Source organism: Anopheles merus, chromosome 2L (assembly GCF_017562075.2).
Source record: "Anopheles merus strain MAF chromosome 2L, AmerM5.1, whole genome shotgun sequence".
NCBI lineage: Eukaryota > Metazoa > Arthropoda > Insecta > Diptera > Culicidae > Anopheles > Anopheles merus.
The window spans coordinates 37,128,050-37,154,197 of NC_054083.1; the positions used below are offsets into that span (position 1 = coordinate 37,128,050).

Consider the following 26,148-nt stretch of genomic DNA (forward strand, 5'->3'; position numbering starts at 1 on the left):
TTTAAAGGATATATATATAATTCCTTCAAAGACCCACCTAAAATAGCCGATGACATCTCTTCATCGAAACTTTACGCACGTACACACTTCACAGTCACACACTCTCCGTCCTCGATCTTCGCCTCTCATGGTCCCAAAACGCGTAACACTTATTTCACGTGCCACGACATTTGGTATGCACACTGTATATACACATACACATCTCTTTGTGTTCACCCTTTTGCCCATCCCTTCGCGGGAGCATTTCAGCACCAGGGGGGGGAGCAAACGCGAACAGAACAATCAACACCCCAAAAAGAAAAACAATCGCACTGCTCTGGAATTCCCTGGCAAAAGGGAGACGCCCTACTGGGAAGACATCTAGTTGCGACCGCAGTTGCTCACTGACTGCTAGCGTAGCGAGGATGCGCTCGCCCCCTCACTCGGATCAGTGGCCAGCCGGAGCGCTCGGAAAGCTCCAAAAGCATCGGACGAGGTCCGTCGTCGTAAGGATTCTCCACTAAACGCGTGGTGCACTCATTCGATTGTGCTGTTGCTCTCCTTTTCTCTTGCTCACAGCATGGCGAATTTTGTTGTCTGTTTTTGGGTGTGCTGGAACGTTTCCGGCAGACACACACACACTGCCTCACTGTGGGAGCTTTCGGTTGTGTTAGTCTGCATGACGGCGCCTTTTTTTGCTACTGGTCCGAAGGATGAGCGATTGCACCCATCAAAACGGGAAGAAATTGCGCCAAAAAGGTACGGGAAAGAGCAAATGGTCAAGGTTTTGCAAGTCACAGGTAGGACGTGAAGCTTCAATTGGAAGCTTTTTATTGCTGGGAAAGTGTTGGGAAAGCTTCGCATTGTACGCTGATTTTGGAGTAAGTTTCCAATGTTAGCAACATTATTCAACGCTTGCGAGACATATTTCAACAGCTGAGCTATCTAAAAAGTATGACAGTTGTTGAGAAACATCATAACAATGTTGAATAATGCTGTTAAAATTGAAAATGCGATGTTTTGTTCACAAATTTCAACACCAAAAGAGTAGATGTACATCATCGATTGGTTATATTTTGCGCGATTTATTACTCTTTATTTATATCATTTAAACACTGAAGACTAAAGCTTACACCTGTTACACGTGAGGTATTTTTGGCGGTACAGTTATCAAACTACAACATTTATCTTGCCCTGCTTGTAAGGCATTAGGTAAGGCAACACATTAATGTCTGCCGACAGTTGGACGACAGTTGGCTTCTCGCAAAAAAAAGCCAATATCTTTGACTATGTAAGGCCATCGACAGCTTAAAGCTGTAACTATTATTCTTTAGAAGGCATTTCCTTTGTCCCACAGGAACACACTTTCTACGTGTGACTCCAGTCGGACATTTCCTGCCCGGTGTGCATCAGCCGCAGCACATTCCGCTCCTTCGCTATGGCACGTTCCGTTCCGATCGCTATCAGTACTTCCATCAGGGAAAGGACTGTGGAAAGACAGTGGGAAAAAGAAGGGTTAGTTAAGGGCAGCTGAAGCGAGGTAAGCTGTTTCACGGTTTGAGCGTACAGAACAGGGAAGTCAGCAGCGACATCACGGTGACCAGATTGGAGGAAAGCCCTTTGGCGTAGCTGTAGTACGCAGAGTACAGGATGACGGCCGCCAGCAGTGCCATCTGGATGTAGGAGAAGTACTTGAACATGGCGATTAGGGCCGGACGCCACAGGCCCGCCCCAATGATCCAGCACATGGCGAAGAAGATGTTTAAGGCACACGGTACCACGAGCTCGTAGATTGCCGTTCGCCCTGCAATGGTTGTGACGAGGAGAGAGGAATTAGTACACAAGATCTCAATAAGATCAAAGCCACACTCACAGTCAATTAGCAGCTGTTCGGCACCCATGCTCAGTATGACCAGCACGAAGAATATGTTTATGCTACCGAACAGGTAGGTAAGGACACGGAACGCTCGATTCGTCAGCATGGTTTACGGGCGGTCGGGAATGCACTTGAAGGCACTTCTAGAGGAAATTGGAAATAGGAAAGGGAGATGAAATATTGAATATTTAAAAGCAGGAACTAGATTCGCTTCGTTTTCATCATTCCTGTTTCGTTCTTTGAAGATATAAAGTAAGTCACGATTGTTAGGTAGCTGACGTGGACGAATTTTTATTTTAAGACATTTGAGTTAAAACGGCTACAGCGAGATTGCTGTCACACACACAGACAGACAAACACGATGAACACTTAGGCGGGCTGTCCTACGGGCATGTACACGACCAGTCCTTCCGCCGGGTTGAGCCTTTTCCGCAGGTTCTCGATTGTGGAGGACACTATTACGAGCTCTACGGCACAAACGACTGAAATGAGTCGAAGAAAGCAGAACTATTACTATGGAATTGGAATTGGACAGTTGGGAATTGTCTTCATCTCGCGCTGGTGGTGTACGTACGGAACATAATACTGAAGTACGCCTTCACCATCACCGGCAGTTTGACGGTTTCGAAAAACCGATGACCGTAAACCACCATCAGCAGGGCGAACACGAGCTGAGCGTAGAGGAATATTTTGAACAGCCTTATGAGAGAGATTTCTTGCTGCAAAAGTAGTGAAACCGGAGGAGATATTTAAGTCGTTTCTTTTTTTTTTTAAATCCAACAAGAGATCATTACCGTTGCGATTCCTATAACTAGCAGCACGGCCAGTACCATGTTGGCGAGACACGGTGAGATGAAGATTTCGAGCAGCGCTAAAAGTAAACCCAGGAAGCGAAGTTGTAGTAAGCTCTATTTACGTCAAATTCAAACCGACAGCTCCTCCCAATCCCATCGCATACTTACGCTGCTCATCCAAGTAGTGCATGATCGAGTACACGGTGTACGCCATTGCGACCAGGTTCACTGAGGCGATCAGCACGCAGAGTACTTTGCCAATGGTCATGGTGACTGATACGAGGGGGGAGCGGCCTCTGTGCGGCTTCCTCGCTGCCGTTCCTACCGAAAAGCAGAAGAAACATTTGGGGCTATTGACTTCGGCAACGGATCGGACATTAATACAGAAGTAGTTAAAGCATCACCCAAGTTCGAATGTTGGAAGAATTTTGAGAAGATTAAATCTATTTCGAATCACTTACCACCACCACCACCACCCCATGAACAGAGCGAATGCGAACGAAACGTATGGTTGCTTTGATTGCGCACCGGGTGTGTGTCACACGGGCGTTATATTTATTGCCACTTTTCGCTTTCCTTTACAAAACATCACACATGCACGCACGCACGCACACACACACAAAACTCCCTATTTCGATAGTTTGTCCCCATTATCCCTCCCATTGGCCGAGCGGCGATTCTTGTCTGCTCCATAATTCATCTCCGTTGGTCGTTGGACTCGGCGTGTCACGATTTTTGTCGCACGACCGGCTCGACGGTGTGCTCCACGTCCACCCGGACGAAGTAGAGCAGGGCGGCGGCAAGGCAGATCAGTACGAAAATAGCACCCAGCTGTACGTAGCTGAAGATTTTAACGATCTTCACCAGTCGGGGCCGGCGCTGGAAGAAATCAGAAGTAAAACCGACACGGTGATCATTATTCAATTTCGCATTGGGGAGTGCGTGCCGCGGCGCGTTACGCGTTACCACCTGTGGCGCTTCGGCTAGCCTGCGTTACGTACCGTTACTATCCCGATGATGAGCGCTATGACGGAGGCAAAGTTGGCGAGACAGGTGCCGACGATGATGAGATTTGTGCCTGCAAAAAAAAGGGGAATGTGGAATGTGGTTAATTTTGGGACTTTACGCATTATTGAGATGGTGTTGGTGTTTTATGCTGTACTTACTCAGCGGCAGATTGGCGATCGGGAACACTTTGCTGGCGAGCGTTATGAAGATGGCTATCAGCGAGATGGCCAAGCTGTACAGAAACACCTTGTGTATTTTGTTGGTGGACATGGTGAGGTCGGTGGCGGTTGGTTAAGGACCAGCAGAAGGCTTCCGGCGCTAACGCGCGTCACAGTTTTACACTAAACAAAAGCAAACCAGCAAACTGCACAGTGCTGTGGAACATGTCCCTTCTGACAGCGACCCTTCCTAAACCATTGCTAGCGTAAAAAAGAGCTGTTTTTGGAAAGGTTCTACTGCTCCTCGAACCAAAGTCGGAGCGCCACTACCGGCTCACAGATTGTGTGTGTGTGAAGGCAACGATTTAACTAGCAAAGCCGACAAACAAAATGCGTGTCTGGCGGCAGCACGACAACACAAAACGAAGCGAAACTACTTCAGACTACGTGTTTAATGACAAAACAGCGTATGTGTGTGCTGGAAGGCTGGTGGTGTTGAGAAAAATAACACGGATCCTTTTCTTTCACCCTTGCGAGGAAAAACGGGTATTTTCGTTCTCGGTCTCTGCAGAGTGCGCATGTGCGCAGAGAGCACGCGAGCTGCCGTGAGTGCCAGCAGCGAGAGCGCGAGCAGGGCTGTTTGTTGTTGTTTTTGTTGTGGCGCAAACGTCAAACCAGCGACAGTGTGGGACAGAAGTATTGAACCAGTTTGAATAAGAGCGTCTGGGATGCCTTTTTTATGCTGTTTGTTGCATGCAGTAAAAGCAGAAATGTATCATCGCTTGCACATAAAATGACAAAACCATTTTTTAAAGCAAAACAACACTCTTTCGGGATAGTTGAGCCCAATTCGAAGTGATTTAATACCCAAAGCAGGAATGCAAATTTTTGATACATCACTGTACGCATGTTGTGTTTGTTTACATTGCCTACTTAAATGATTATGCTGAGGTTGGAGATTGGTTTCAATCACACCCCTAAAACCAGCATGCATTTTTAACAACAAGAACATACAACTATTTGTGTAAAAAAACATTTACACGTAAATTCACAAAAAAATGAAGACAGCGATACGATTCAAAACAACACTTTCACCAATCAATTTGACGGCACTATACAACCCACCCGATTCTCCCCACTATGCTTAATTCACCGGAAGAACAACGCACAGGGAGGAGAACTTATAAATAGACTTGCATCATCCAGCGCTCACACGCGTAAAAACAAGCACACGTTTATAAAAAAAACACGATACCCGGATCCGATATCGTGTAAGCAGGATTTTTCACACTTTTCCACCTACACACGATCGATCTTTAATATGCACACACTCGCACGCAAACGAGCTGCAAACTTACCAGCGAAGAGCGCTACAGGTGAGCGATAGAGCAGCGTCCAGAATGCAGGTGCAATCACGTCTTCTAGCTGCTGCACGGGAAGGAGCCTTTTTGTGCCGCTCCTGATGCTGTTGCTGCTGCGTGCAAAACGTCAGTTCACTTTCCAGCGCATGTTTTTCCAGCGCGTTCACAACACGACCTCCCGCTTGTACACGCACGCACTGCCCGTGAACGGGATGTAGAACACGAAGCAAAACCAGCGCCTACGCCAACATCATCGCTGGACCAGCAGCGTGAGCGGGGTCGCGTTCTTGATTAACACGCCACTCACGACGCCACTCACCCTACGGAGCAGCGCCAGCCAGCTGTCAAAATGTACCACGAGGTGAGTGCCGCTTGTTGTTGGTGAGTGAGTGATTTCCATGAAAAGAGAGCAAAAAACAATCCAGCATGCCGCACCAAAAAAACGGTTTGTTTTCAAACGATTATTTTTATTTCAATAATTCAATAGTTTTTTGTTTGTTTGTTTTTTTAATAATATCATCACAAAATATTACATATTCCATGAAATGGGTGTTCTTTTTGCCATTTTGTCACGCGCTTGCCCCATTCCTTCTTCGCGCCTGCCTAACTGTGGGGTGGGGAGATGGATGTAAATGTTTGTGGGACAGGTTTGTATGTGGTGGTGGTGGTGGTGGTGGTGCTGCTGCTTCTGTTGGTGTGCCTGAATGGAGTAACAGTAGGCGTCGAGGAGGGGTTTTTTTTATCCTGTTGTAGTTCAGCTCTTTCTTGTTGACTTTTTGTATATTTTAATGCTACGACCTTTGTAAATCTGTCTTTCCTGTTCCACTAAGTAGCAGATATTTTCCTCTCTTTCTTTGTATTCTTTCTACCGTAGCACTGCAATGCGTGTGAATGTGTGTTATTTGACTTGAGTTTTATGTTTGCTTTTACTTGGGATTAAGTTACTTTACCGTTTACCGGGTTGTGTGCATTACACTACTCTTTATTATAGCCTCTTCTCTTATTTTTTTGTTTAATTTTCTACTGTTTTGTCTTAACCATTTACATCTGCATTGCAATTCGCCACCTTGGTTGCTTCAGTTTAATTTTCCATTTTCACTACTTGGGTTTGTGATTTGGGTTCAGCTTTTTCTATCACTTCCTCCATCAGCACGTATCTGCTTGCTTTTAGTATCTCTTAGTTTGCTATGTTTTCTCTCCATTTCTATATTTTTTTTTCTCTTTTATTCAACAATTCCTTTCTGAACAACAGTAGTCACATGTCGTTACACCTTGTCCCCATCTATGTGAGTAATGTAAGCGTACAAAGCGTTCTACACTGTAGGCGGTTCCGCTACTTCATAATAGTGAGAGTCAATAATGTAATGACTCTCACAATGTTGTAAATTTTTCATCCATTTTAAAGAATACGCTTATTTAATCCTTAACCATTGTACCACCATTGTTGCTGTTGTTTTTATGCATAGCTTCATCAACCCTACGCTCTAGCTGAATGATCCAATCGAGTTTGATCAGTGAGCTCCAACTTTTACTTACATCAGCTATCATGTTTGTTCTAGCCAATTCTAGTATCATTTTGTTTTTTCTTTTATCGCTTCATTTAGTTTTCTGTTTTGCTCATTTATTTTGTATTAATTTCATACTTAAACATACGCTTTTGGGTGGTTGAAAGGGTACATTTAATTCCCTAGTAACAATATTAATGTTATGTCTTTTTTGTGATAAAATAGCATGTTTCATCGTTCGTGTGCCACATCAGTTCAGGGATTGTGTGTGTGTGTGTGTGTGTGTGTTTGTGGAGTTTGGAATAGTTCAATATGAGTGACCTTTTGGAAAACATATTCTGCTACAGCTGGCCACAGATAGATTGAAGCATAAAAGTGAACATCTACACTATTTGCCATTTAAAAAGAAATGATCATTGGAATTGAGTGTTGTTTTTTTGTAAGTAAAACACAAAATAGAAAGAAATTATGTTGCTACTTTTTGATATAAAATTTACTCTCTGCTTGACTCTGGGTTTCATCTAACAACGAACAGCGTGCGGATAGTGGCTTGTATATGAGTAATATTGTTAGACGACTAGAATTCACTAACTGCTTCTTCAATTACCGTATGTGACAGCAAAATTTTGGAAATCAAAGCAAAATACTAATCACTTGTTTGGCGATAATGTTCATTTTTGTGTGTGTTTTTGTTCTATTTACTTATATTTGCGATTGATTAATTACTGAAGTGATGTGTTTTATCGTTTTTTGTCACATTTACGATCAACAATTATTTAATGATGCTTTGTTTTATTTCTCTTTTCAACAGGTTTTATTTTGTTTTTTTTTTTGTTCCACATACTCCGTACTTTTGCGCTTATTGTTGTTGCTGCTCATCGTGATCATGCACCGTTATATTTGTGCATATGTCTTATTGATTTGATGATTTATTTTGTTTCTCTTGCTCCTTCTTGTGGATGCATTTTCCGATTTTTACTGATGGCGATGATGATGAGGCACTTTTTTGTTCTTATTATTCTTGCACAAAATATGCGTTCGGCAAAAACGAGCTTGCTCGACTTGCATATGCGACCTTGTGAGCGTGTGAGGATGCTGATGTGACCGACCTTAGTTAATAGATGAATGAATCGTTTCCAGATTTTGCGGCAAATTGATTTAGTTACAGCTTCTTCAGCACAGTGAAGAGTATGGGTGTGAGTGCGGGTTGTTTGCTTTAATATTATCCTTTTTAACAACATTGGTTACCTTTTCCTTGCAAGATGCACACGTTGAGTCTTTCCCTGTTATCCGTTTTTTTCTTCCTCTTCAATATACTTATTGGCAGGTTTTCATTTCTACACGCTTGAAATGCACTCTTTGCACTCAATCGTTTGTGAAAAAGAGCCCTTGTGTTTTTTTTTGGGGGAGTGATTTGCAAGATTCAACTCAAAAGTTGTTAAAAGTAGATGGTAAATTGTGAAAATTGGTAGAGCTGCATGAAAAAAAAAGGACATTTATAGTTTTATTCTGGTAAACTGTTTTCATACTTCAAACACGCAGCACACATTCTAACCGATGTTTTATGCACTTTTAATTGCTTCAACATTTTACATCAAGCGCGATTCCACCTGGAACAAACATTCAGCTTTAACTTGTTTTGGTTTTTTTTTGAACGGCAGTACACTGCCACAGTAACAGATTCGCTTGCAATTCATTTATATATATTTTATACGATTTTCCTTGTTTTTATTTCTCATGAATTTCAGTCTCGCTAGCTGCACTGGTATCTTAATACTTTATTTTCCTTTGAGGAGGGGTTTAAAATGGGAGGTTTCAAATAAAGCGCACAAAATAGAGAACATTATATATATTCGAACAGTAAAGACTAATATAAGCCAAAGTGTCTAAAAGTGTACAAACCAATTCATAATAAATGATGATTATTCCACGTAAAATTGCTAAAAGTTGCTTTGCTTGAAGTGATTTAAAAGCTAAGTTCTTTCACAAATGATATCATACTATAAAAAAAGTATCCATTACTTCCGGAAGACCCAAACACACTACACAAACAAAACGAGCTAATTGATCAATTGTTTTTTTTTTTCTTTTCATGTGAATTCCTTTCCTTTTCTGCCAATATCAGTCCACTACTGTTTCGGCTACTATTAGCTACTTTCTTAGCCATACAATACTACTGCTACAAACTACAACTGTCGCTACGAATACTACCGTTTGCTAGCAGCTACTTGCACTACAACTACAACATCCATCCATCATCATGCCAAATGGAGCGGTGTTTGTGTTTTACTAATTTTCTCTTTATTTTTCATCATAATCAACATTTTTCATCGTCCACCGTAACGTTCTGCTTCTTCTGTATTTTTTCTTTCTTCCACTCGCTAGCTTGTTTTATATTACTATTTGCAATGTTAAGCGTTTGTTGTTTTTGAATGAGTTTTAACTTCACTACCATATTTGGTTAGTGTTTTACATGCGCAGAACACTTCTGATGCTTCTGCTTCTTCTACTGCTGCTGCTGCTGCTGCTGCTCCTGCTACGTACGCAAAACACTCGCTAGTACGGTGATAAATGTTTTTGTTTGATTTTGTAAAAATCGATTCCACATCGTTCGTTTATTGTTTCTGAAGGTTTCACATGTAGCAGTGTGCTACCATTTCTTCCAGATCAAAGATGGGGATTGGTTGAATTTGGGCTTTCAATACATCGTTTCAGTTTTCACACAGGACGGGATTAGGACATACAAGTATACAGTCTACTGGAGGTGGATGTAAAACGAGAAAGGTGTGTAACTGAAAACCGAATTTTGCAAACTTCTTTTTCATGTATAACTTATCCTTTTGTTTTTGATAATTTTCTCATAGTTTCGAAGCTTTTTGTTTTAGTAGAAAGGGCTGTATAACAGGTAAACAACTACAAACACACTAGCTACTACAGCTCGTACTAATGCTTCTGTATAATATACTCTCTACATCTATTCCACTAAAGGGTATACTAAGAATAATAGTATAATAGTAATTCGGTGAGTCTCTGTGTCTGTGTGATCGTTTTTTGGAAGGATACCATCGTTAAGTAATGGGGAGGAGGGAGTGTTACTAGTATTCTTTTTGTTTGTTTGTTTTGCGAGGGACCAATGGGTGCAAAGGTCCGTACTACCTGTATTCCGTTCTATAATTGTATTAGGCTTTTGCTTATTTTTTTTTGTAGCATCGGTCAAGCCATGGCTGAAAGCCCCACTCAGGGCTCTCTCTCTCTCCAGGGGCAGTAAACAAACCGAAAGGTATAACAACAGCAAACAACAACGACAACCACGGCAACAACGTAAAGAAAACAAGTGTCACTTAACTATGCTTATAGTTTTATTGATCTCTTTTCGACGAAAAAAAAATCGTAATCATTCGCTAGAAAATAATAATAATAATAATATTAATATAATTAATTAATCATAAATGTAATCGTAGTAATCATGATAGAACGCAAAGGCCCCGAAACCAGCCCTGTGTTCGTTTCATTTTTCCCCTCCCTATTTTTCATCGCTGCCATCGTTTTCCATTGACTTGAGTGTGTGTATCTATGTGTGTGAGTGTGTGTGTGTTTCTCTCTCTTTCTCTCTTTGTGTCTATGTGCATTTGCATAGTTTGTGTGTGTGTGTTTTTGACAAGAGAGTGAGTGAGTTTGTAATGTGACAGACGATAGCTATAATATAATAGAATTAAGGGCCGGGGGGGGGGGGGAAAACAGGTTAGTAAACTCAAAGAATGGATGAATGCTCGTAAGTTTCGTCTTAATTATGCGCGTTTGCTTTCCTTCGCCGTTTTCTACTACTCGCGTTCCCTCTTCGGTTGTCTTTTCTTGTGTCTGAGTGTGTGTGTTTATGTGTCCTGCAACAGAACATGTTCATACACTGAGTGTAATGAGGGGGGGGGGGGGGGGGGGGATGAGTTTTAAGTTGTAGTTCTTGTTTTATTTTATTATTTTTGCGTCTGCTTCTAAATTATTGCCCATTAACGCATTTCGCTTTCTAAGCTGCAGCTTTCGTCTACGTGCCTAAGCTTTCCTACTTTCCTTTGTTTACTTTTGTAAAGAGCTACCAAAAACAAACGCCATTTGGAAGTGAAAAGAAGGGAGAAAAACAAAACACCAACGAGCTTATCTACAGAAGTAAGTGAACAGTAGCGAGTAAGAGAAATGTAAGAGTAAGAAAGAAAATAAAAGTTGTGGGAAAAGTGGGAAAAGCGGGAAACCTTTCGGGGTTCTCCTGCCAGGTGCTTAACACTATACCAATTATATTCACAATTAGGGCAAAACGGGGTTAAACAAACCAACAAAAGAAGAGGAAAACAGGTATTTACTACATTAAATAACATTTACAAAGTAGAAATATTCCATAAGTAGATTGGAGCTAAGCAGTGTAAGAGAAAGGATTTAGATAAGGTAGCACGGCAAAGGGTTTAGTGTGTAAATTTTAAATCAATACATAGGTTTGTTGCTTTTACTGTTTTTGCCAATAGATTTTTTATCTTTGTGTTTGAAACTTTTCGAAACAAAAACAAAGGGAAAATGAGCGAAAACTAATGTATGCCAAAACGTAAAGAAATAATACATAACATTTGTTAAATACAAGATAATAATAGATAGATTTCTTCTTTACCGCAAGAACACTAAAAAGTTGAGAAGGGAGAAGAAAAACGCCTTAAAGAGCTATTAGAGAAGCAAAAAATGGGGGAGAGGCGGATAGAGGGTAAAAACGAACATTAACCAATTTCCTTATTAATCGTAAAGCTGCTACTGCGAAGTGATAACAATTACACAAACAAAAAAAAACGAAAAACAAAAACAAAAACAAAACAAATTCGCTTAACTAGGAGCCACTATGTTTACTTTCTACACTTTTGTTTGTTTTTGTTTGTTTTTCTTTTCTTCTTCTTCTTCTACTACTTCACTACTTCCTTCACATTTCGTCTGCTTCTACACAACACTATATTTCTGCTCTTTGTTTTTCGCCTTTTTGTTCTTCCTACACGCTTGCGTTTACTCCACGTTTTGTTCCTTTTTTCACCAACGGGACGGGCATACGTTTTATAGCTTATCGTATCCTAGCACTTACTAATAATCTTTCTCCGGGTGTGTAAGTCATAACTAGGTGCACTAGGGTTGGTGGTGATTGTGAGGGTATTTTACGCTTTAGTTTACTATTCCCATTTCAGCTTTTCCTTCCATTGCTTGCTGTTGTTGTTTTTTTGTTGCTTGCGTTTTGTGTGTGTCTGTTGTCGTTTAGCTTGTTGTGTGCTTTGTTTTGCGGTGCCTAAAGAAAAGGCAATAACTGACCACCTGCTTAAGCCCAAACTGAAGCGAAATGGGAAAATAAAACCAAAAACAAAAAGGAAAACAAACCTCAATACAAACGATTTAACAAAGATGCAAAGCAAAATTGATTACACTACTTGAGAAAGGAAAGAAAAAGAAAACTTTGAACACAAACTTTGTACAGAAAATAGCTGACAGTAAAAGAAAAGTTCAAACCACAACGAAACGAAACAAAACGGAAAACAAACCGATTGAGGAAAGCCAGCAACCAGTGGCAAACAGAAAAACCCTGCCCGCTTCGCTCACGCTCTGCTCACTGGTGCTCAGCGGGTGAGAGAGATTTTTGGTGAGACGCATTGAAAGGGTGAGAATAATTTAATGAGTAGCACGTGAGACCGAAAGAAGACAAAACAAAAACATCTTCACTATAGAAACGTGTAACGCAATCATTTGGTAACTTGATGCTTTGGGTATAGTAGCATGGTGGTTCTACTGACTGAATGTAGATGTGTATGTAGCACTGATAATAACAACAACAACTACACAGATCAGATCAGGTCAATAGTTAAATTTTGTGAATTCACGTGTGCTTCCAATAGCCGTTAATTTGGAGTCTCTTGTCGATCCTGGGAATTGCATTTCCTTTACAGCGTCACGTTAAATTTTAGCTTTGTCAACAACAAAACGGGCAACTACGTTCTTTTCCGGAGGGATTAACTCAGGTGTGCGCAAAAGTTTCAACTACAGCACTCGCTGTGCTTGACGCGTTACTGAGCTTTCCGGCATACCATATCATCGGGATTTGGTTTCCCCCATTTAAACACGCTCCAGCAACACGCGACCACAGAGCTCAGCCTCGATTTTGCTCATTTGTTTTTCACATTCACATTTTCACCTCAAAAAACCATTTCCTTGTTCCTTTCCTTTTTCACCCTGCTTAATACGATTTCTTTTTAAGCTTGCCTTTCATTAATCATTTTTCATACTTATGTTTGTTTGTTAGTTAGTTTGTTTTTGTTTGTTTGTTTCTTTTCTGCTTTCTAGCTTATCTGCTCTTGGTAGCTTTGTATTGTTTTGTTTGCTTTCTTGCTCTCTTTCTCTCTGTCTCTCTTTTCCGTTCTGCTTCACCATTCATCAACCTTATCAAATTACATATTTATCGCCATGTGTCACTTACTAAATGTTACTATCACTACAATTGAATCAGACTACTAATTGTTTGCTCTCGTGTATGTGTGTATGTATGTGTGTGTGTATGTTTGTTTTTTCATCTTTTCCTTTTCCTTACTTTTGATTCCATCCTCCCGCCCTCTCATTTCTACGCTCTTCGCCACCACTGTTTTCATGGTAACAGCTTTTGCTTTTTGCTCTTGCTGGTTCCGTGCATCCCCATACGTCCTACGTGTCCTACCACTACGTCCATTTCCACTACCACCGGAACCGCTCTTCCGTTTGCATCGTTTCTATCGTTAACTATCACCAACCGTTCGTCACCGTCACCGCCACTCCCATGCGTAGCCCCTCAGGTGTTAAGTCTTTGCATTGAATGCTTCGCGAGAGTGCCGTCGTCCTGTTTTTTTTTTGCCAAGCGAAACACCAAGAGCTAACAACAGTCTACGGGGTGCGGGGTGTACCAGAATGGCATCAATCTCATTTCGGTTACCGTACTAACGAGTGTCTGTGTTTGATGTTTGTTCCTGCGAAAGATCAGCTCGGTAGGCGCAAAGCTATGAGAAAACACAGCCGAATCATCGCGCAGCATCTGTTGCAGACAGGCAACAGAGAAAGCGAAGGGATATACCGGCAGACTCATGACTTTCCGGACACGTGCGTGTGAAGTTTCGCATGTTTTGCTTTCATATCTTTTTTTTTTCTGATGAAACTCCCGTACTCGATGAATTCTACTAAACAAACAGCATCTCGCTCTTCGTAGTTTGCATTAAACTGCGTGCTACTGCATCTTGCTTTAGGCTACGAGGGGGGTGGTTTTCTTTTATGTGTATGTGTGTGTTGGGGTTTTTTGTTAATATTTTTTTTTGTTTTGTTTCGTAACGTTCGAACGTATGTACAAAGGCCGGCATAAGGCCGTAGAATTGGGGGAGCTATTTGTCCCGCGCACCTAATTGAATATGCATGCTAATTTGTCATTATATCAACGTGTAAAGATAATTTCCTCTTCTACTTCACTACTACCGCACACTCTACCATAAACGCATGCGCGGTTATGCTTTCAGGTTCTACTATTTGTCTAGCTGCAGGTCCTTGTGTCAATCTTTTCATTTTACCGCCTTTACTGTCCAACAATCTATGCCAGCCGTTTGTGTACGTGTGTGTAACGGTGCACAACGGTAACTAGCAACAAACCGAACCACCAACCAAGTAAGCACGAGCACAAGAGTTTGTATAACTCGTGTATAACAGGTATTTTCGTAACAGTGATTTGTAATGTTTATTTTCAAGCTAGATGCCTAAGGGGACACAGGGTAGGGGCTCCTGAAACGTTCCGTGAGGCCGAAGTAGAAGAAAGTGTAATTAGAAGCATGAATGAAGAGCAGAAAGATATACGCAGAAGGATAGAGACGCGAGACCGATCGAATGTGAAGTCCTGCTAGCAGGTATTTTTGGGGAGAACTTCTCTTTTCTAGCAGTTGTTGATTAGAGACAGGAAAAAGAGAGTAGGGAAAAAAGCTGTTCAGCTCCTTACGGAAGAGAGTTCACTCGCGTTAGGATGCGTTTTGTACATTTCATGGTCCGATCGTAAACTCGATCTCGATCGAAGAAGGGTAGTGGGGTTTTACTTTTTGGAAACAAATTCCGAAGGCCATATTCTTTGCTGCGCAGCAAGGCGCCAAACAAGTAGTACTACTTGCGCAGAGGAGTCGTTCGGTCGCAGTAAAACCGCTTCCTTACTTCCTCCTTTCCATCGTGCTTTTGATCGTGTCTCTCATAAAAGGACGATGAAAAATTGCACCTTGTGCCACACTTTACGTTTTCTTCTTTTGGTTCAGCAGCGGTTTCAGCAGCAGTATCCACTAAGGCTTGGTTTTCGGTTGCCAACATATCGTTCACACACACACTCTCTCTCTCAGTTACAGTTTCTTCTTATTAACTGTGTTTCTATGTTCTTCTTCTTCTTCTACTTCTTCTTCTTTTTTGATAAACTCACAGCCCTACGTCGTCGTTCTCACGCGAAACGTTTGTTTTTGTTGTGTTTTGTAACGTTTGCTTTGGGAGAAATGCTCCTAAATTCTTCCATGACTAAAGCGAAGATCCAACATGTCAGTGTGGTTGTGGGTTTAACAAACGGAGCAGAGTGAAGTATGAGCTTCTTCTCTGTACACCGGGGTTCAAAACAACAAAAAGAAAAGCAACGAACCACCCAATGGTAACAACGTGACTAACACAAACGAGCCCCTTTAAAACCAAGACAATTGACTCACGACTATCCTTAATTACACCGTTTGCTTATCAAACAAGTGTAGGGGGGTCCAGCTCTTCACCTCTGCTTTAACCCTATCCTTAACCTGTCCATACCAAGCTCACACTCCAGCTGCGCTCATTCGCCTTTTTCGCTCCTACCACCCAACACATGCACATAACACACCCGGGTCACAGTATAATTACCAATTGCACAAATCCAGCATTTTGTATGTTTAAACTACATGCGTCCCGCGTCTCGGACACTTTTTTCTCGCCAACTTTTACTTTTTCCTTTTGCTTTACATTCCATCATGCCTTTGCTTTTTTGCAGACAGGCAGGTCGTAAGGAACCCATTACTTAAAGCAATCCGCTTAAACCGCGACAGCAAGCAAAAGGGAAAACAAATAAAAAACCAACAAAACTTAATCGAAACACATCTCTCTCTCTCCCTCTCTCTTTCTCTTGCGGCTACTTTTTTGCATTATCTAGTGCGCGAAAGAGAGGAAAAAAGGAAAGCTTCATGTTTTCCTCTTTTGTTCTTTGAAATTGAAGTAATTTTTTTGTAACATTATTCTCTGCTCTTAATCATGTTATCTGCGCGCATTCCTTTACGTCTTTTCTCTTGTACCAGGTGGGGAGGATGGTTTTGAATGTGTGTTTGTTTTGGTTTTGTTTTTTTTTGTGTACGTTAAATTGTATTGTATGTAAACAAGCGACCTTCATCTTCGATCTTTTGTATGCTCTCTCTCTTTCTCTACTCTTTAGTTGATCTAGATCTACTGTTTTGTCTAGCAGGCATGCGTTCTACGTTACTGCGTTCTATCTTTATGCTCTTTGTCGCCTGCTCTTTAGCTACCAACATTACTACTGCGTAGCATCAAATTAGCTATCAACGATACTCTCTTCCTCTCTCTCTCTCCCAACAGTTTAGTTTCAAATGTAAAAAGCCCTACACACACACACACCGTGCGCACAGCTCCGTGCCGTTTCCAACAATTCTGGATCGAGCTTATGCTTAGTAACAACCGAAAAAAACAAAACAAAACAAATGAAACATAACACGTACAACTATAATAGCCTTGCAGTGGGGGGGAGGGAGGAAGCGCTTCTAACACTGCTTCCCTCGTGTTTTCCTATCTTTTTCTTGCTCTCTCTCTCTCTCTCTCTCTGCTGTCCAACTCTCCCTTGGCAATCCTTCACAACAAGGAAGCGGCCCGTTGCGTCCTGGTTTTTTTTTGCGCCAGCAGTTGCGTTTGCTGGGAGAGCTGAGGATCGCGAGCGCAGGGTTTGTATAAAGCTGCCTTTCACCAACATTGCGCTGTAAGCCGGGCTGCTGTCGCTGCTGCTGCTGCTGCTGCTGCTGGTGATCGGTGGTAACGATTGGTAGACGACTCTAATGGCGATAAACGGTGGCGAACACGTCGACGCCGACAGTGGTTAGCAAAATAGTAGTAGTAGTAGTAGCGGTAGTAGTAGTGACGGTGATGGTGTAGAGTAGTACTAGAAGTAGACGAACGCGTGGCGTTGTTCCGCCGGGGTACGTCGGGCTAAGATTATACCTCCTGGTATTTGGACAGGCGGGCGCGCAGCTCCATGTTTTCCTGCTTCAGCTGTTCCACCTCTCGATGTAGGTTCATGTTCTGGAGGATTGAGGGGGGGAGGAAGAAAGCCGAACAATGAGAATGGGGTTGGAGAAGAAAAAAAAGCGGAAAAGCCAAACGGCCAGACCACCAACCTCTTTTTCCAGGTAACCAGCACGGAGCGCGATTTGGTTTTCTTTCATGCGGCGCGCGTCGCGGGACCGCTTCGCCGCCATGTTGTTCTTTCGACGGCGCGCCCAGTACTTGTCGTCCTTCATCTCGTCCGGCACGAACTGTTTGCGGGACTTTTTGATCATGGGCTGCGGTTTCAGCTCCTCGTCGGAGAAGGCGCGCGTCCGCGGATCAAAGTCGCGGGTGGACGACATCGAGAACGCTGTAACATCGAAAACTAACATTTACAATAATGAGGGAGATGATCCTTATAAAAGAAGGAGAGCAAAAACCAATAACGGGGACGTGTGGGGGATGGATGGATGGAGGTATTTTTTTCTTTTTTTTTTGTTTATGAATGATTTCGAGGAAAGAGGGAAGGTTTCGGGAATGGTTTCAATCGAGGAGAAGCATTTTCTCGGTCAATCGTGGCCAAAAATCATAAAATAATGTTCCCTAACGCAATGAACTCTTAACCTACTTGTGTACTTAGTCTAGCATTATTTGGCGGGGGAAATTATGACACAGAGCTGATTGAAGAGAGTTTTCCGATCAATCTATTAATGTATCAAGCTGGCAAATATTTAGTCAACAGCCGCTTTAAATCATAGTAATCATCTTATTCTCTCTCTCTTAAATCAATTTCCATAATTTCCCCCTCCAATAATGTTTTCCCTCAATTCCAGCCAGGACGGAACGGTTTCTCTCCCTCTCTCACTATTCCCAAGTCGGGAGGGGAAAACCCGTTCCAATCCCGTGGGCCCCCGTGGCCGACCGGTAGGGGACGCTACTTACTTGAATCGGCCGGTGACGGTGGGTTCATCGTTTCCGGGCTCATGCAATCCGATGGCGAGGGCGACCGTTCGCGCTTGGTGGTGACCTGCCCGAGACCGGACAGCGACAGCCCCGCACAGTGGCCGATGCTGTCCGACCGCTGCCCGGTCAGGCTGGTCGAATTTCCCAGATTGCTGTTCGGTATCCCATCGTACGGGATGCCATTTTCCGAGAGAAACTCGTCCAGGTCAGCATACTACTCGTCGGATGCAAGGGTGTGGTGTGGTGAAAAACACGGGGCAAACGAAAGAATAATGTACGATTAGATCAGATCGCTTAAACGACAAAACAACAGACTAGCAGCTGCATGCACATAAAAGCATAAAACGTTAAAGAGTAGTAAGTGCAATTCAACAACAATTAGGAATGGTAAAGAAATAACTATAAAATCGCAAAACCGAAACTAACTGGCTCGCGCCAGAGTAATTGGCGCGTATGCAAACCCGTACGTAAAGCTAGGGCTAATGCGCAATTTATGCGCAATAATGTTTACAATTACAGTCCGTTCGGGGCATTTTATTACCCCGCTAGCATGGTCCAACAAACGGTTCGTTCTGCTAATCGCTTCTCAGCGCGTTTTGGTGCCGGAATGACCGGAATGGATGGAAAATTAAGTCAATTATGAGCGCGCGGGTTTCGGTGCCGCACCGCGGGTGGAAAAGTTCAATGAACGATCGTAACGATCGTAACGTTTTCGATTTTGGACGATTGTGATTTTGGTTCACTTTCGATTTTCAAACCTCCCCGCCCGGGGTTTTGGGCTTATTACTGGCAATGATTCGAGCGACACTCGGGGAGCTTATTTTCCGACCCAGGAAGGCCGGAAATTAGTTCCAAAATATTAAGAAAACGGCTCTCCAAGTGGTACTGAAAAATGGTTAGCTCACTTTCACTCACTGATTCGCCGTCCGACGAGACAATCGTGGTGTACCGTTGAGGGATAGTGGTAGTAGTAGTAGTAGTAGCAGTAGTGCCACTCTCTTTTTTCATTCAGTTTTCCACACTGTGCAGCGCCGCGCAAGGCAATGCTGTGTAGGGGGTAGGAAAACGGATTCCACAAAGCAAGATGCCTATCTTGGCCCACTGCTGTCTAGCGGGGTGTGTTGTTAACGGCTTATCTAACCGTCCGACCGACCGCTTGGGAAGGAAGTGAAGACGTTCGCAGTGATGATGATGATGGTGAGCATTGCTTGACGCAACGGTAGTGCCCCCGTGGCAAAGTAATTGAAGCAACAAAGATTGGATGGTAAAGGCAATACAGGGGAAAGCAGAAGCAAGAAAGAAAAAAAACTAATTGCACCATTGTCTTTTTTAAACAAGTGTGGTTCGCTTTGATTCTCGGTTCATATTGCTTGATATTTCCGGTTTTTTTGCTTTTTTTTACGATGGCTATGAGCTTTGTGAAGTGTGAATGAGTTGTTTAAGAGCAAATATTTCATGATGGTGAGTTGTGTAGTTTTGTTTGATTCAAACTGATACATTGTGTCCCTAGGAGCAGTGTCACACGATTCCAGCAGAGGGCGCTTGGGTGAGGATTTACTAAGTGGAAAGTGATTAAGGAGCTTTCAATACTTGGATGTCATGCGTCAAACATGATTTTCTCAAACATCTTTTCCATGATTTCTACCAAAAAGTTAAGAACCTCTTGATATATTATGACTATTGTGTTATGTTCCCACTCACTCAAATCAGTTCTTAACAAATTATGCACCTAAAATACTTAACGAAAAGCTACTAAATACGGTTAACAACACTACCACTACACTTATACTACCACCACAACGACAGTAACAACAGCTAAACGCGTAAAGTAGAGTAAGGTTTTGTTCGATTTTGCTCACCTCACTCACCTGATGCACTTTGAGATCAGAGTCATAGGGCAGGGTTTTGTCCCATAGGTTCGGGCCGAGGAACGCGGAGTGTGTTTCGACGTTCCATGGATCGTTCTCCTCTTTGTGTTTGTCCTCGCCGCAGATATCTTTGTTATTGCTTGTTTTACCTGAAAATAGAAAAACTACTATGAATTATAGATTTTTCCGCCGAAAATCATAATAGGGTATACGAGGGTGTTGGGTGGGGTTGAGGAGGGTAAGGTTAGAGGGTTAGAGGGTTAGTGGAGGGGATAAAACGAAAAACAATAAAACTCTCACACACTCAGGGAGGCCGGGTTTTGGTTACTTATTTGATGAACAACAGTATATAAGAAAACATTTAAAGTTATTTTTTTAATAATTATAAAATCAAAAAGTAATATAAGCTCTGCTGTATTTCATTTGATTTGATTTCGTTATCCTTATAACTATCTCTCAACCCATGAAAGCACATTAGTTTCCCGCTTTTATAGAAAAGGAAAGATTTACCCAATGTGGAAGCGATAACTGCAAACCAATGCAACCCAATTTATTGCTCCCACTTACGCTCGGAATGGAAGAAAATCGGTCAATATGTTACGAATATGGCTGGCAAGGATCGCTGCGCACAACCAACGCAACTATGGATCGCGTCATTTGTTGGCCGCGGCGTGCCTGGCGTGCCCGAAGCCCCCTCATTAAGCTTTGTTGAGCGGAAAGGAATGTTTCCTGCTTTTCCCACTTTGCAAACGCGCACACAACCACACCGGAGTGCGGTGTGCTCCATCCAAAAGAGGAAATGATCCACACAACAAAACCACCGGCAATAGAAACAGTGAAGCGGTTTCGCTACAAAAACCCCGCTGCCCGGCAGACACGAACCTCCGAACCAACGGACGAACGAACGAAAACAAACAGAGAGGAAAATGAAAGTGAAATTTCATCCACGACGCGCACCACTTTCACCTTCCCCGCTCCGACCACGAGCCGCATAGAAGGGGGGGGGGGGGGTACATTAAGACACGTAACATAGAAACATGGGCCAACCCGGGGCCCATCCGCATCGGTTGAGCGGTTGAGCGCTTGGAAACGGTCGCCGGAAGCAAACGGCTTTGCAGACTATTATGTTACGCGGCTTGTAGTATGTGTGTGTGTCTGTGTGTGCGTACATTGAAGGGAGGGGAAAGCAGTGATAGACGAGCAGTGCTTGCGGTGTGTTACTTGTCCATCTGCACATGCACTTCCTAGTGTGGTGCGAACTGGAATTCCCCGTTTGCGATGGTAAAAAAACGTAATTGGAAAAGCGACCGGTGGAAAGGGACGAAGCATTTTCCCCAACGTCGCACCGATAGCAACCGATCGACCGATGATGGCAAAGGGCCCGATGATGATAGTAATTAAAGTCACCCACTGAGCAAACACCTGCGCGAGGCGACGGCAGGCGACGAACGGTGGCGATGATGATGGAATGAAGGCGAAACTGAGCCACCGAGTTACTAAGGAATGGTGTGAATTCCAATGCAGTAGTAGGTCCAGCACGAAGCACACCACCTGGACGGTCCGGTATTTAGGTTTCTGGGCGTCCCCACACGACGGCAACGCGCTTGTAGGGTCGCTTTTCTTTCGTCGGCTGATGAAGGGGGATGATGCTTCACGTTTACATAAGCGAAAGGCGGTGACACTTGGGGTTTGTCACTTGACCGTACTGATTTATGATTAGAGCAGTGTAGTTGTCGGAGGGAAGTAGTACGAGTAATATGAGATTTTAATTACGGGACGTGCAAAAATTGATTAATTATTTCCGATTGGCGGTTTCTTTCCTCCATCTAGGAAGCTAATCCTGGAAAGGCAACGCAATTGATATGTTTACTGGGCGTAAAGCTGTCGTTAACAGCTTTAGATCTACACCCAGTCTCTAAATATAGCTGAGATGTTCGTTACTTGGCTAGAGATTTATCACCAATTTCATAATATTTTCATAATAGCGCTCTATATGTTTCTATCTTAACATTCTTTAAGCATGAAAATGAAATTCAAAATGTAACAGATTTATTGGAGGCATCGACAACATAACTGTCACTAGTATAAGTGGACTTCTTGATACAGATCATGTTCATCATGTTAATTTTTCATGTGCAGTGTTAATATGAAATTGTCCATAAATCATTTTCCTGGCGATAATTGGCCAGGTCTTAGAGTATGACATGAATCTAAATCATAATCCTGAATCTAATCCTAAATCAAACCCTACAAAGACTAAAACTCAACGCACTTCATACAACCTCCAGCTAGCAACCGGACAAGGACGACGCCAACCAACTGACACATAAATAACCAATTCGTAATCGGATGTGTAAAGCCCTTTCCCCCTAGACGTCCCCATAGAGCCACGATGTGTGCGCATCAGGAAGCTGTGCTGCGCAAAATCAGCGTAACTGTGCCAATCAGCGCACATTAGCGCGGAACCATTGAGTGAAGCTGCGCGAAAAACTAGGCTTTGGATGAAAGTGAAATTTTCTCATTAAGTCGGAACAACCGGTTTTCTCACACATCCCAACGGTGCGGATGTGTGTTGTCGTGCCGTGCGGTTGCGCAACCACGAAGACATTGGTGACGATCGCGTCGCAGTGATTGGCCCGGAGCGGATGCCATATTTGCGGCGGATCTTTGCCCATGCGTGCGAGCGTGCTGTAATAGGACACGCTAAGCACACTGCACCTATTTATGGGCGGAAAACATAGCTGCATGGTTGGGAAATTAAAAACCAAACGGCCCCACTTCCCCATTCCCGTAGAACTCCGCTCGGGATATCGGTCATCACAGGGATACAAGGTACTGAAAGCCCAAACACGGGGCGGGAAAACCGGTTCCAGCAGCTGGAATCGACCCTTTTGCAGAGTCATAAAACATGCCATCGAGCTGCTGGGTCTTGTTGACCACTTCTTTCACCCCGTTCTGCTTCCCTATCCTCCTCCCCATCACGTCTAACAAGCACGTACTTCAAATCTTTTGCTATGTCTTTCCACTTCAGTGAAGCTCTGCTCATTGCCTACAAGGGGAAGAAAAACTTTCGCTTCGGAACTGCCTGGGGGTTGTACCGCAAGAGCCAAAGGTAGCTGCGGCACCGGTGTTCGTGTGTTTTATGATGTGTTCGCCCGGCCCGATGTGTCCAACCGTGTGGCATGGTTGCGCAACGCTGGCCATTTTATCTCATCTCGAGTCTGTCAATAAAAAGTTGCACCATTCAAACTCCAATCAAACAATAAATCGGGATTGGAACGTTCGAACGCGAGCGGGAGCGGGTATTTGCTTTGTGCCTTGGACGGGTAAAACAGGTGCAGCGGAGAGCGACCGGGGTATGCATGAACACGACATCATAGTGTTTCGGGATGTGTTGTGCTACATGTTTGAATATTTTAAACGGTAATGGCATGTATTTAAGTGGGTTTAGAAAATTATTTAAATACTAAAGCATCTTGTGGTACTGCTTTTTCCCCAGTGAATGTTACCAGTTAGCTCATCAACAACGTTACAACCCGCGAAAGTGGTCCTCTTGCTCCGACCCCGCCAGCCCAGCGCCACGAACTGCAGTCGCAAATGCTATCTCCACTTTCCCCTTCCGCTGGCTGGGCGGAACCTCTGCGCTGTTTGCTGGCTGTGCGTTTTCGCGGTTTCCTTCTAAACAAATGCGTCCCACCTCTTCCACTCCATCCACTCCAACCGCAAGCGAACAGACAAGGAAACACGGACAGAAAGGAAATTGCGCATTCGTCAATGAGGTAATGTTGCAAAAGACATAATTGTAATGATGTGAATTATACAATGCACATTCGGGTGAAAAGCTTTCCAGCGCGCGAAGGTAAGCAACAGGGTGATAGAAGGGGGGCATGCGAAAATAGGCCATAAAAGCGTTTGTGCACATAGCAGCCGGGGTGTGTTTGCGCGGAGAAAAGGGGAGGTCGTTTTAGCCGCCTGGTTTGTTGCGGCTTTCTTCCGATGTGTGTGTGTGTGTGTGTGTGTGCCATCGTTTGAAATTCGTGCTCGTGTTTGGAATTGATAAAACTGAATTAGATGTTTGATGTCTTTCTTCTCCTCCTCTTTTTTCCTGTGCCAATCCAGACATCAATATTTGTGCTTGCATATGTTGCGGCTTTAGCCCCGATCGGTTGCTTCCCCTCAGCGGGAGAGGATAATGTTTTGTTTGCGCTTTCGCGAGTCGTCGCCACCGTACGTTGCATTGTGTGGCATGCAAAAATCGTGGTCGGCCTTTGCGTTTAGAGGAAATTGTTTGTAACGATCGAAAAGTCATAAGGGGACAGTGGAGCAGAAAGGACTCGTCACAAGATTGCAGACAACTTTGGGATTTTTCAGGTTAAAAACATGAAATTATTTGTAGTTTAATGATATTATAATAAGAAGACTATCTTCTATCACAGCAAATCTAATTAAATATTTCATAAAAAATAGACGACCAAGCGACTTTTTTGGCCTGAGTAATCTTCTTACCCTGTCATCTCTTGCCAATGAAGAGCAAAACTAAAAACAGTCATACACGATTCCAGCTTACAGGTGAAAAAAGGGCAAAGGGTTGACTTTTAAGATGGGAATGCTAACTAACACAACACAACCCCTCTAGTTTGCCACTCTATTGTCAACCGAATGTTCGAGCAAACTGCACGCTCCTGGCAGTGCCTCTTTATTTCCTTTGTAAGAAAACGGGAAGTGCTATTTGCCGATTTGCTTCCTGCCCCGCCGTCCCGCTGGCACCGATAAATGGTTGCAAAATTGATTTCCAGCAAGCGCATTATCGGGCAGACACTGCTGCACTGCGTGGCGTATTTGCACTTTCCCGCTATGCAAATTGCCATCATTGCGAGCGGGGCTGTGTCCACAGCTAATCATCGGCCATTGATAGGTTAGTCCGCGCGCGCGCGTTCCATTATGGATAAGATGCGAAAAAAGGGCCCCCCTTGGAGAGGGAGGGCAATTTTCCTCGATACGAAGAGACGATCGCCGATGCGCAGTACCGCTGGGGTGGAGTGCAATTTTCTGCAAGGTATTGCAATTAATCACCCGGTAAATGGGGTTTCCAGTCTTTCTCCCCTATTTTGTCTTTTGTGTCAACAGGCACACACACGCACACGGGCGCATAGGACAGGTCAGTGTCAGTGCGTCATCATGCCCAGTGCGTTGCACAGTGTGTACGTGTTGTACCTATTGCAGTGCATCATCCACCGTCCCATCCATTTCGTTTCCATGTGCTGGTGCAGCAAGGTGGCGTTTAAATTATGATTCGATGCACCTGCTCCGAGAACGGGGAGGGAGTGGGGTGACAACGCAGCAAAAAGAACGAACGCACATATCGCCGATTCTAACGCACACCCTTGAGCTAGATACAACGTGCGCCGCACGCAGAATCATCTATCCGCATCATTGCCATTCTCTGCCGTGCTACGATCTAACGGGTTGGCGGGGGTCTCTTTTTGTCATCCCTCTCCCCCCCCCCCCCCCCCCCCCCTGAACAGTAAGTTCGGGGTCACTCACGGCGTACAATCGGTCACAAAGCGAGCTGAATAATTGCCGGAAGTGCTGAACCGTTCGCTGGAAGCCATAAGTTTCACTGGCGGCGCTCTCGATACCTGATTTCCCGCCATGCAGCGCTCCAGCTAAAAGTGCTGCACCATTGTGATTGGATTATTGGATTAAAACGGTGGTGTAGCGGGTGGGTTAAATTGAAATCCAAATCCAGCTGCCCCAGTCACAGTAATCGGCTTCACCCTTCCGGGGGGGGTCAGCTAGCTCTGGCGATCTCCCAAGTGGATACAATTTCCTTCACATTTCGTGGTTTGAATGCTTCATTAATGCTGCAACTTTCAGGCTCATTGACTCTGTCGTGCTTCATTAAACGATCCAAAGTGATTCGGATAGCAAAATTAGGATTAAATATTGCCAAACATCTGTGCGGCAGTGTGTGTGTTATGCTGAACGATGCTAATTATATCTCTGAGGGAATTCATCCTCCCGATGAATCATCGTCTGTTGCGGGTGCATCTGTTTGTATGAGGAAATATTTAGGTGGTGCTGCTGACATTTAGCTCAACGAATGGTACATTAAACAGTAGAAATGTGTGAAAAAATAATAAACGTAGCTGCCAGTCCGATGAAGACGTTAAATGAATAATTGGATGTCCATTTTAAAGGGTGTGGCGTAGGTTTTATTTTAAATTTACAGGGGTTTTCAGTGGTTTATCATAATTTTAGGACACTTTCTAACTAGAAATGAACTTTATGTAATGGTAATTAG

General features: G+C 43.5%; 4 protein-coding genes across 20 annotated transcripts in view; all 4 read right to left on the reverse strand.

Annotated features, from left to right (window-relative positions):
• Window positions 1-375, reverse strand: part of LOC121591914 (serine-rich adhesin for platelets) — a 171,583-nt gene extending 171,208 nt beyond the window's left edge. Inside the window, exon 1 of one of the 3 annotated variants that reach the window (XM_041912985.1) lies at window positions 199-375. The gene's annotated coding sequence lies outside the window, so the exon portion shown is untranslated. Of the gene's footprint in view, window positions 1-37 lie in introns of all 3 variants that reach the window. The other 2 variants (XM_041912983.1, XM_041912987.1) reach the window with 2 other exon arrangements.
• A 673-nt stretch (window positions 376-1,048) lies between these two features.
• On the reverse strand, window positions 1,049-5,499 carry LOC121592533. Of its 6 annotated transcripts, none has more exons than XM_041914065.1 (5): window positions 3,114-3,119; window positions 2,818-2,970; window positions 2,650-2,726; window positions 2,430-2,574; window positions 2,063-2,337 (listed from the first exon to the last, which is right to left on the reverse strand). In XM_041914065.1, the coding sequence occupies exons 2-5, from the start codon at window positions 2,915-2,917 to the stop codon at window positions 2,225-2,227; spliced, it is 435 nt and encodes a 144-aa protein (XP_041769999.1). In that variant the 5' UTR covers window positions 2,918-2,970; window positions 3,114-3,119; the 3' UTR covers window positions 2,063-2,224. The 6 variants fall into 6 exon arrangements, with proteins under 6 accessions (XP_041769995.1, XP_041769994.1, XP_041769999.1 ...); XM_041914064.1 differs by having other exon boundaries at window positions 3,054-3,119; XM_041914063.1 differs by having other exon boundaries at window positions 2,064-2,337; window positions 3,111-3,190.
• Window positions 3,376-5,096, reverse strand: LOC121592535. Its single transcript, XM_041914066.1, has 3 exons — window positions 3,816-5,096; window positions 3,651-3,727; window positions 3,376-3,528 (listed from the first exon to the last, which is right to left on the reverse strand). Exons 1-3 carry the CDS (start codon window positions 3,925-3,927, stop codon window positions 3,376-3,378), a joined length of 342 nt encoding a protein of 113 aa, XP_041770000.1. The 5' UTR covers window positions 3,928-5,096.
• A 1,754-nt stretch (window positions 5,500-7,253) lies between the features above and the next one.
• The window catches only part of LOC121592531 (myb-like protein Q), a 59,657-nt gene continuing 40,762 nt past the window's right edge, over window positions 7,254-26,148 (reverse strand). For 5 of the 10 annotated variants that reach the window (XM_041914051.1, XM_041914052.1, XM_041914050.1 and 2 more), the window contains exons 3-6: window positions 19,836-19,993; window positions 17,956-18,190; window positions 17,145-17,398; window positions 7,254-17,049 (exon numbers count right to left, since the gene is read on the reverse strand). In XM_041914051.1, coding sequence (XP_041769985.1) covers window positions 16,963-17,049; window positions 17,145-17,398; window positions 17,956-18,190; window positions 19,836-19,993 — 734 coding nt within the window. In that variant the 3' untranslated portion in view covers window positions 7,254-16,962. The remainder of the gene's footprint in view (window positions 17,050-17,144; window positions 17,399-17,955; window positions 18,191-19,835; window positions 19,994-26,148) is intronic. The other 5 variants (XM_041914055.1, XM_041914059.1, XM_041914053.1 and 2 more) reach the window with 3 other exon arrangements.

Bases quoted from the DNA above. Each gene is read 5' to 3' on its own strand.
- LOC121592533 (XM_041914061.1), bottom strand. From the start codon at position 1,961: ATGCTGACGAATCGAGCGTTCCGTGTCCTTACCTACCTGTTCGGTAGC. The intron at 1,784-1,852 runs GTGAGTGTGGCT...CAACCATTGCAG, and splicing joins CGAACAGCTGCTAATTGACT to GGCGAACGGCAATCTACGAG. The intron at 1,467-1,546 runs GTACGCTCAAAC...GTCTTTCCACAG, and splicing joins GCTGCTGACTTCCCTGTTCT to TCCTTTCCCTGATGGAAGTA.
- LOC121592535 (XM_041914066.1), bottom strand. From the start codon at position 3,927: ATGTCCACCAACAAAATACACAAGGTGTTTCTGTACAGCTTGGCCATC. The intron at 3,728-3,815 runs GTAAGTACAGCA...TTTTTTTTGCAG, and splicing joins GATCGCCAATCTGCCGCTGA to GCACAAATCTCATCATCGTC. The intron at 3,529-3,650 runs GTACGTAACGCA...GATTTCTTCCAG, and splicing joins TCATCATCGGGATAGTAACG to CGCCGGCCCCGACTGGTGAA.